The sequence below is a fragment of the Seriola lalandi genome, unplaced genomic scaffold, assembly GCF_002814215.2.
Source record: "Seriola lalandi dorsalis isolate HSWRI2012SDOR001 ecotype SW California unplaced genomic scaffold, Sedor1 jcf7180002054816, whole genome shotgun sequence".
Lineage (NCBI taxonomy): Eukaryota > Metazoa > Chordata > Actinopteri > Carangiformes > Carangidae > Seriola > Seriola lalandi.
Genome location: NW_019525369.1, coordinates 162,418 through 172,961, shown reverse-complemented (window position 1 = coordinate 172,961; position 10,544 = coordinate 162,418). Strand labels below are relative to the sequence as shown.

General features: G+C 41.5%; 1 protein-coding gene across 1 annotated transcript in view; it reads left to right on the top strand.

The window, feature by feature from the left end:
- Nucleotides 1–10,544, top strand: part of LOC111669744 (receptor-type tyrosine-protein phosphatase N2-like) — a 234,607-nt gene that overhangs the window by 194,278 nt on the left and 29,785 nt on the right. The window contains exons 15-16 of the mRNA XM_023426189.2: nt 2,118–2,265; nt 4,923–4,996. Coding sequence (XP_023281957.1) covers nt 2,118–2,265; nt 4,923–4,996 — 222 coding nt within the window. The remainder of the gene's footprint in view (nt 1–2,117; nt 2,266–4,922; nt 4,997–10,544) is intronic.

The following is a 10,544-nucleotide window of genomic DNA, read 5'->3' as shown; positions in this document are numbered from 1 at the left end:
TTAGGGGCTTAAGGAGCATATGTATGGTGTGTGTGTGTGTGTGTGTGTGTGTGTGTGCGTGTGTGTCTGTGTGTGTGTGTGCTGTAAGACTGAATTCATTTCTATGTCTTCCGGTTTTTTTATTCCATGTTTTGTGTTGCTGTGTCTGCGTGACTTTTGTGTGTGTCTTTGTAGTGTGTAGATGTGAGTGTGTGTGGGTGGACTGTTTTTGTGACCTTATAAAAACATGTGCTTTAGATGTATGTGCATATACTTATGTATGTTGTGTGTGTATGTGTGTGTGTGTGTGTGTGTGTGTGTGTGTGTGTGTGTGTGTGTGTGTGTGTGTGTGTCTTTTGAAGGAGTTGGACCTCCTGCTGTTGATAAGCGGCTGTGTGCAGGTGGAGAGTCACAGCTCGCGGCTTTGTGTTACATCATTGCTGCTTTTAGTAGCTCTGAAGCAAATGCAATAGAGAGCTGATACTTTAACAAGGAATGGCTTGTGTTACACTGTGTGTGTGTGCATGTGTGCGTGTGTGCGTTCGTGCGTGCATGTGTGGGGTCTGATATGCATGTGTGTTTTCAGCTATACAAAATGCAGCTTAGAAGAGGTGAAGCCTGCTGCTCTGCTCTCAGCCTGTTAAAGACTAAGAAATAACAAGTCTGACCAGCTGCATGTCGACTCTTGTTGAGTGCACATGCTCATGTATGATAAAATCTCATATATGCATTTGATCAGGACACTTTCCCATTATCTTCGAGCTGCGCTGCCTTCCATTTTTAACAAACTCCTCTCATTTTAGCAGAAAGCCATTAGGCCTTTTTTGGAAGCTAACTCTGATTAAGATCAGCCTCATTTGTAACTGCCACCATAAATCATCGGCAGAGCCATTTAAAGAACCACACCATCTCATTTCACTCCCTCATCCATTACAAACCATCGCGCTTCCATATTTTGTGTGCAAGGGCTGCTGATTTCCAGGGCTGCTAAGAAAAACAAAAGCTACAGTGTGTAGCATCGGATTATAGCTAACCTTTTAGCCTCAGTGCTAACAACACACATGGTTAAAGCTAAGCTCATTTGCTGGCAGTTGATCAAACTCACATTGCCTTCCTTTATTATGGATACTGTACAGTAGGTAACAGGCTGAAACTGATCGTCGTATAAACAGAGAGTAGATTAGACTGTTACTCAATCTGATTAAGATGCAACTAATATAGCATTTTGCGGCTATGCAAAGTACCTGGAACTCTAAGCACTGCAGACCACATCCCCCAAAACCTTTGGAAAGTACTACCCCAGACCAGGTACTTTTTTGGGGATCGATCAATTATCCCGGAACTAAATTTAGAAATTTACAAAATAAAGTTCCTGCGGTGGAAATGCAGCTCATGTAGCAACTCATCCCCACACCAGCATTTATTAGCATTTCTGAAGTATTTTTTACTTTTTGTTTTAACGTATGTACGAATGAAACCGTCAGGTCTGTTATATGTGGAGAAGCAGAGGTTTCCTCCCTCTGCTTCTCCACTTATAACAGACCTGACGGTTTCATTCTGCTCAGTTCCAGAGGTTTGTTCAGATTACTGTGTAATATCTTTGCCGGCTTCAGTGTCTGTGATGACATATTGTAAACTGAGGTGTCCTGATGCAGTAGACTCCATCCATCTGCTGATTTAAGCAGGTTAAAACAGTGTTATCTTTGTTTTCCTCTCCACCCCAGTGGAGCGACAGATGGGTGCGATTTGCCACTTAGGAAAACAGTAAGTACGTTTAAAAGTTGATTGGCAATCACAGGAGAGAGCCCCACTATCTATATGGTGGCTTCTCTTTGACTGACAAAATAACTAGTACCTGATCCTTCATCTGGTGCTCCACTGATGCAAACCAACAGCCTGCCAGATACTTTATTAAAGTTGTTTACTAAGTTAAAATCACAGACTAGTGATGGTTTGTGATTGACAAATCAATTGAAACCCTCTTCCTAAGAGATACAGCCTGTCCATCAGGTGTTTCAGATAAAGACAAGCTTAACCAAAGGTTAATACAAATATAAGAACCCTGATAATGAACATATACCAATATAATGAAGTAATGAAACCTCCTCACCTCCTCTCTCTCTCCTCGTCTCCTTCAGTCCTACATGGAGGATCACTTGAAGAACAAGGACCGCCTGGAGAAGGAGTGGGAGGCGCTATGTGCCTATCAGGCAGAACCCAACGCCTGCACCATCGGCCTGAAGGATGGCAACGGAAAGAAGAACCGCTCCACTGCTGTAGTGGCATGTAAGTAATGACCTCTCTCTATGATTCTATCAAACCTTTATGGTGGTGAGTGGGTGAGCCTTAGCATTTGGATAGTAATCATCAATACTTAATTAGTTACTATTTCAACATCTACTATTGCTACGTCCTCTGCCTGCTGTGTTAGACCTGAAGACGTGATTTTAGGGTCTAGAAATCATCACAAGACATGAGCATCTCCAGCTCCAAATCCAAATGAGTCTAGTCAACAGATTTCTGTTACTAGAGCCATCATCAGATTGTCTTTAGATTATAAGATAGATAACACCCCTATCTTCAAGACTCATCTCTTCTGAGAGCACCTCCTCTCCTAACACTTCCAACACCCTAACATGCCTCACCAGCCTCTACTACACACTTTTTTAATTTAGTTATCCGATAGGAAATTGCTAAAACACATGTTCTGCATTTCAATTGTTGCCGAAACATTAAGCTTTACATAAAGCTAACAAAACTCAATGTGGGCAATTGAAAACTGGGAAATGTGGTGTTCAGTGAACGGTGTTGTAACCTTTAATGAGGTTCCTCTTGAGACTGTAGCTATAAAGTTCACTATATAATGTACAGGAGCTTTTCCTTTATTTAACCTGTACTCTATGTCTTAATTTGCTGTTATTAACATGTTTAAAACAAAAGAGCACCACATTTAGCAGGATAACGGTCAGAGATATGTAAAGGAAAGATGGCATCATATTAAAGCGTTTCACCAAAAGTTACACCTCCAGTCCTTCAAACACAGTGGCATTACTCCCACCACCCCTCGACAACACTCCCCGTATACTCTGAGCCCAGCTTCTATTATCAGAAAGCAGGGGCAGATGCAGTGAGCAGAAGGGTTGTAAATTAGTTTTCTATTAAAGCTCTCCTGCACCGACCTCATCAATGATTAAAATTTCTAAGCTTCTGTGGAAATAGCCCATCTAAAAAAGTGCTGTCCCATTCTCTCCACCGGGCCAGGGCTTAATGAAATCCAGGTTGTCAGCAGGGAAAGCAGTTTGTCAGGAATAAATTGTGCTTCCTATTTGAAGCACCACTGGCTCCTCCAAAAAAGATTTTCAGGACTGTTTTGCCACTATTACTGCAGGCTTGAGAGGGCAGCTCGCAAGAGTGAAAAGTATAAACTAGGGTAAGTTTTACTCCCAAAAAATTTCAGTGCACCAGTGGTGATGGAGGGCAGATCTCCTCGGAGCTGAGAGACCAGATTTACCAGCAGCAGTGAACACAACAGCTGCACATTTTTCCAAAAGCATAACACTTTCAATGAAATCCTGTCAATTTGATTTAAGGCACAGTGTGTAACTTCTGCTGCTAGGGGTCTCTCAATCAAAACACTAGTGTAACAAAAGACGGCATTGGGCGATGCTGTGAAGTAGCATGGGATCATGGGAGTCTTCACCACCATTGCTGCAAGCTTCTCCCGGTTTGGATTCCTTCTGTGTCAGTGGTTTAGGAGATTTTTACTGGCAGGTGAATTATCCACAGAGGTGTTCTCCTCTCCAAAACAGACTCGGTGATTATAACCGTGAAGAGCACTGAATAAAGCAGCTTTACATTTCAAGTGTTCCACCGATGCTGTACAATGGACACAGGATGTCAGGGAAGGGAAGCTGAGACTGCAGCTAACCTTTGTTTCTCTGATAACTTATGAAGAAGACGTTCAGAAGGTTTTTATCGGCAGCTGAATTATCCTCAGAAGTGTCCTCCTCTCCATAACAAACGGACAGGGGGATTAAAACAGGTAGAAATACTCTGAATAAAACAGTTTCACTTTAAAAATGAGTGATACACTGATGCAGTTCAGCGGACGCAGGATGTGTAGGAGCGGCTGGGAGCTGAGCTGTCTAACATTAACGCAGCTTTTTTCTCTCATAACTTAAGATCTAGACGTCCGATGACATTCAGTTCTTCATCTGGTTAAAATATATATTTGAAAACAACCGAGGTGTTAAAACTTAAAACTCAAAACTGGATAAAAGTCAATTTTGAGCTTCTGGCAGACAACCACAATGCCGACAGATGCACATAGGGGACATGATGTAATTGACAGGCAACCAAATGACACGTACCATTACCATAATTAAAATCACATATTTCTCTGGTTTGAGAATTGATGGAAATATTTGGGATAATGTAAGAACACTACTCAACAAAATATATTCAACGTATTTCCAGTCATTTTTAGACATTTTACTGGGAAAAGTTACAAATTCTAACTTTAAAGCTTGGAAAGAGAAGAGTTTGTATAGATTGACCTAGCAGTGCGCACAGAGATTCAAAAGGTAACCTTTATGACTGTGAGGGGTTGTGTGAAGCTGTTGGAGGTGCCTTCCAGACAGTGAAAGGCAGGGATCACTTGATCAAATCTCTGAGGAAAATCAAAGAACATCAAAAAAAAGTTCCCCTGGTGGTTTTCAATCTCTGAATTGAAGCTAGTTCTATTCTGAGCTGAAAACACCTTGACGAACCGGGGAGAATAAACTCTTTAGGTCATAGAAACATTCTTACTTAGTTGCTTGTGGAAATGTGCATCAAGGCTACAGTGACAGTCCTGTATCCTTATTACAGTGCATTACAACATGGCAAGTGAGCACCTGCGTTCCTCAGACAAAATGTACTGAATTCCTCTGTTTGTGTTCCAGACGATCACTCCAGAATCACCTTGAAGGTGGAGAACAGCCAAGGCAACTCTGATTACATCAACGCCAGCCCGATTGTAAGTACCTCCTCTGTATTCTGACTCTGTGCTTTACAACCGCTACTATGCAGGGCTCCCACAGTCCCCACAGGGCGTCACAGGAACAATGGCAGCCTACCGTTGTACAATATAAATTTCGATGCAACGCTTGTTTAGCTTCAGCAGCAGCAGCCCCACGCTGGTGTGCATGTTCTGCACCATGAATATTAATGGTTGTTACACAGAAAACACCCCAGGTGAGTGTTAGCTCGCTCTGGGAATGAGCGGGAGAGGACATGCGCATGGCTCTCGGCTCACTTCTCATTTGTGAAAAAAAAAAAAAAAAATAGATCTGTGGGGTCTTGGGAAATGATTGTTTTTGACCTTGGGTTATGCTAATGTGACACTAGTTTGTGTTTACCGTTACGATGCGCCCGACTTGCCGAGGCCCTTTTCTTTGGCTCGGTGCAGATTTAAGCAGCAAAACAGCCCAAAGGAAGGAGGAAGGGGGAAGAAAGAACCATGTGAATTCAGTGAGTGAATGTATCAATTTGGAAACCAGTGTTAGAATAGTAGGTTTACGTTTCCCTCGAGGCAGATACAGTGGTATTCCATTAAAAGCAACAGAAACGCTATGCATTTCAAATCTGGGCGTCACACCAAGAAGTGTGTGTGTGTGTGTGTGTGTGTGTGTGTGTGTGTGTGTGTGTGTGAAGGAGAGAAGGAATCAAAAGTATACAGAAACAAAAGAGCAACCTTGTCAAATGCCACAAATACACAAATGCAAAAACAGCTGCACACACACATATGCACAAAGAAACACACACATATTTAAAAACACACTTTAAGGCAAACACACACACATGGATGACACAGAACATACAGTGCAAACACCCACACAGACATGCAAAAGCACACACTCGAACATTTCACTTTCCCCGCCTCCACTCCCACTCTCAAACGTATTAAAGAATGAATGTATGTGGATGTACGACACACACACACACACACACACACACACACACACACACTGAGGTTATTTAAAGAACCTCCTCTGCTGACATTTTGATTTCCCCTCACCGCCCTCACCTTCCCCACTGTCACACTTGTTAGTTCTCCCAACCTCCATTCATTGACCTAAAGCCTGAATGTTATTGAGCTTTTTTTAGATTTTCCTGATAGTTATGCAAAGATAGATGTTTTTTGTCCAAAATAAAAAGGACTTAAGTGATAGAATATCAGTGAGAGCAGCTGTTCATGAAAGAATACAGCTCATACGCGAGTGTCCAGTACAACATGGCGGCAATCTGCTGAGTTCTGCAGATAGACTAGACCTTGGCAGTAACATGACTTTGACCCCTCCCTAGTTTATGCCACGGTTTTGGTCTGATGTTCACAGACCTTTTACTTTCACACTGTCTTTTTCAAAACTGGATTTTTTTTTTTTTCATGCACTGTAACAAACAACACAATGTCCTTTCCTTGCACTGCAGAGGATACACCACGTGACTGGTTGCAGTCTCCTGTGAGTTGCTGCAAGTCAGTTCTCTTCCTTAGACCTCAGTCAGGTGCTGCCAATATCCCAGTGGGTGGGTGATTTATAGTTTGCTGTCGACACAGATACAGTAAGGTTGAGCAAAGCAAGGATCACTTCGCTACTGTTTGACTGAGGCCTTGAAGGCAGTACAGCTGGGTAAGAAAAAATTAAAATGAATCACTGGATGATTTATGTTAATCAACCAGATGTTGTTTTCGGTTCTAGCTCAAGTAAGGGTAACATGGATTTGTTAAATTACAGAATTAAAACCTTGCAAAGCCGCACTAGATGTTACTTGCTCGGTTTCCCCATTAAGTATTTATCTGGAAAGCACCCACTGAGATTAAACCGGGACCAGCAGCTGGAGTCTGGACCAACCAGCCAGCTGTGGATGGTGTTTTATGTGTTTATTGTGTTGCGTGAGGTATTAGCCTCAACCCCCAAGTTGTCCAAGGATTGTTCATAGCCGGAACCTGGCAGAAGTTGAAGTCCTCAAAGACTCCGCACTGCGATTTTAGTAAAGACAGTAAATAACAAGCACGGCTGCATTTTGAATTTGAAGTGGATGAAACAAAGCTAGAGCTAAAATGAGGCTTGGTATTGGGATGTGAAAAAGTAAAGTGGAAAAGTCAAATAAGTAAAATGAATAAATGAATATATTAAAAAGAGACCGTCACTGTGAGCACAAAATGAAAAGACACATCTGAAAACTTGTACAAGTTGTTTTATTTCCTAATATACAGCTAATTCATGTAGCTGCCAGCTAGCAGTTTTACCAGTGCCAGTCTGTCAGCAGTCAAACACACACACACACACACACACACAAAATCACCACACAGACATGCATACACGCCGTCACCTTCACCCCCGCTGAGGTGTCAGACTGTAGTAACAGTTGGCTCCATCATGAAACTTCATCAGACACACACACACGCACACACACACACACACAGACACACACACACACACACACACAGTTTGAGTCCCTCCTTCTTTCCAAAGAAAAGACAAAAAAACAATAACAGTGATAATTACACTTGTCACATCCTTCAATTTTTGTTCCTCATTAAGAAGGAGTGTGTGTGAGACGGAAAAAGATACACACACACACACACACGCACACACACATTTGCGGTGTCATTAGAGTTAAATTCTGATACTTTGAGATGTCAGGAAGCGTTGTGTGTCAGCAGAGACTAAAAAGGAGACAAATGAGATAAAAAGAGATGTCAAGTGTGCAGAGTCCTCCTAGTCCTTCTGTTTGTCTTTATTCTTTCCATGGTCTCTCGTCTCTCCTCCTTCATCTGTCATCAGCTTTTTACTCTACCATCCTTCTGACCTTGTATTTTCTCACTCTCTTTCTTGTCGTTCCTGATTTCTATTCAATTTCTTTCTCCTTCTCTGTCCCTCATGGTTTTTTCTTTCTGTTCTCTTCTGACGAACCTAAAAACTGATATTTCAGCACTGTACAACCTTGTGAAAAAAGAAAGAAAGAAATAAATCCTTGGTAGGATGAAAAAAAAACACTGAAAAGCCTGGATTTCATTTACTATATCCACTACATGGCCACAAAAACATGGACACTTGTACTTTACACCCACGTGAGTGGCTGCAGGGATTTACTCCCATTCAGCCTCAACGCTGATGTTGGGTGATGAGGTCTGGATCACTGCTGGAAGTCCAGTTCATCCTAAAGCTGTTGGATTGGGTTGGGATCAGTACTGAAAGCCATTAAAAAAGGCCCCAGGCCAAAGGAAACATACTGTATGTAGACAGGGGTGTCCACATACTTTTGGCTATACTGAAGTGTTTGTAGGTGCAGCCTTCTCTCACCTCACCTCCAGAAGTCTTTAAAAGCACACTTCTGCCTCCAGCTATTTTTTTCCCCCCATGATGCAGTTCCAGCTGTGGATGTTTTAATAAGGCACCATGTCACCTTTTCTCTCTCTTAGTTCCTACATGTTAAGTTCATTAGAGGTGCATTATTGTTTGGCATTCATAAAAGGAACACAGGACCATTAAAGACAATTTTGCTTGCAGAAAAGCTCCAGAAATTATCTGTCTTCCCTCTGTAATTGCTTCCAGCTAAATTGGTCTTGCCAATTATCACATTTACCGTACAATTTGCATGGTAATAGGCGGGGGCGTCACTCACTTCCTCGCAAATTCACCTCACGTTTGTGTCCCGTCTTTTGCTCTCGACGCCTTCGCCATCCTTCTGTAATTTCCATTAAGTTAAGGAGGAAGTCTAATTTACTGAAAACTCTCACCTCCCTCCCAGAGAAGATTCCAGCTGTGAATACAAGCACCGCAAAACATGGTTTAAATTATTAACTTATAGAGAAGATACTAAATCAGCAGAAAGGGCTGGTGGAGAGACGTCCTCCTGTCTGTGAGGCAGCTCAGATGTGACAAAATATATGTGTTTATCTCCAGTCTCAAGCAAGATATCCTCTCTGTCTCTACTCACTGAAAATTGATTAAATGTAAATAGATTTTTTTTTACATGGAGAACGAAACAGAGGGGGAATAGTTTGAGCTCATGTAGGAGGATGTAGCGGTTTTGTAAACTGACTTGGAAGAATGTGGTGAGGTGGTACAGACATGTTTGTTGGATACTGTACATCATGGTGCTGCGAGCTTTATAACAGGCCTCATCACTGGACCACTGTAGGCTGAGGTGACCACTCATTGGAAGACTTTCCGTTAGGAGGTTATCATTGGTTTGTTGATCCTCACGCTTAAGTTTTTCACAAACTCACACAGAAAAAAGAGCACATTCTTTAAAATGTTGCCTTCCTTCTGACAACTTTCCCAAAGTTGAATTCATTTAAAATTTGACATTGTTACGGCAACAGTATGTTGTTGTTCTCACCTTATATTCAAGTGAAGTCTTTGATCCTGTAGAGCAGAGGTCACCAAGGCAAGGCAACTTTATTTGTATAGCACATTATCCTACACAAAAGTCATTCAGTGGCTTCACAGAAATAAAAGAAACACTTGAAAAATGAGTAAAAAACAGGATACGAACACAGAAGGTGGACCGCAGTTCAGATATGGACCCAGACACAGTCCTAGCCGAACCTGGACCTATAACCTATAAATTACTGAGAATAATTAAATGTTGAAGCCGTGTTTGTATTTTAACCAGCACAGCTTTTCTAGCCCTTACGGCACTGGTCACATGACACTGTTCAGCCAATCATTGTGACTCGAGTCAATGAGTGAGATGCACACACACACATTGGAGAGAAGAGACGAGAGACAATACTTATAATAATAGAAATAAGAGGGAAAAGTGGGATATGAGACGGACAGAAAGGAATGAACGGATGTGTTAAAGCTGTACAATTGTTAATATGTGTTGAGATTTCTGAAAAGTAAATGAGAAAATAACAAGAAAGAACAAGAACATATAATTATTGTGTGTGTGTGTGTGTGTGTGTGTGTGTGTGTGTGTGTGTGTGTGTGTGTGTGTGTGTGTGTGTGTCTGTGTTCTTGTTTTACTATCCCGGTGGGGACACTGACCTGAATACACACATACCCATGAGGACCTATTTCACCGTGGGGACCTAAAATGAGGTCCCCACGGGCAAACCCCTACCAATAGCTTCAAAACAGTATTTAAACATGCCCCATGCAGTTTTCTAAAAAGTCCCCAGGACACCATTTTCCAGACAAAAATGTGTGTGTGTGTGTATCTATGCGCCCCGTGAGGTCACACACAGTATTGCAGTCCCCATGAGGTTCGTTGTTCCGGTGGTGTGTGTCACTATTTGCTCGCTCTCTAGCGCCGCCGATTGATCAAAAGTAGTATTACAGTTTCAACCTATGAATCAACTCTGTGAAATGTTAAGTGTTAGACTGGTGTTTATTTAAACTCTAGCCTTTGTTTCTAGTTTATCATATACTTCTTTGAAATTGTATATATATTTTATTATATTTTATTAATACATATATATATATATATATATATTTATTATTTTTTTTTTTTTAAATACAATTGAACCTTTCTATCTTTATTGGTTGTTTTACTTACTATTTAATAAT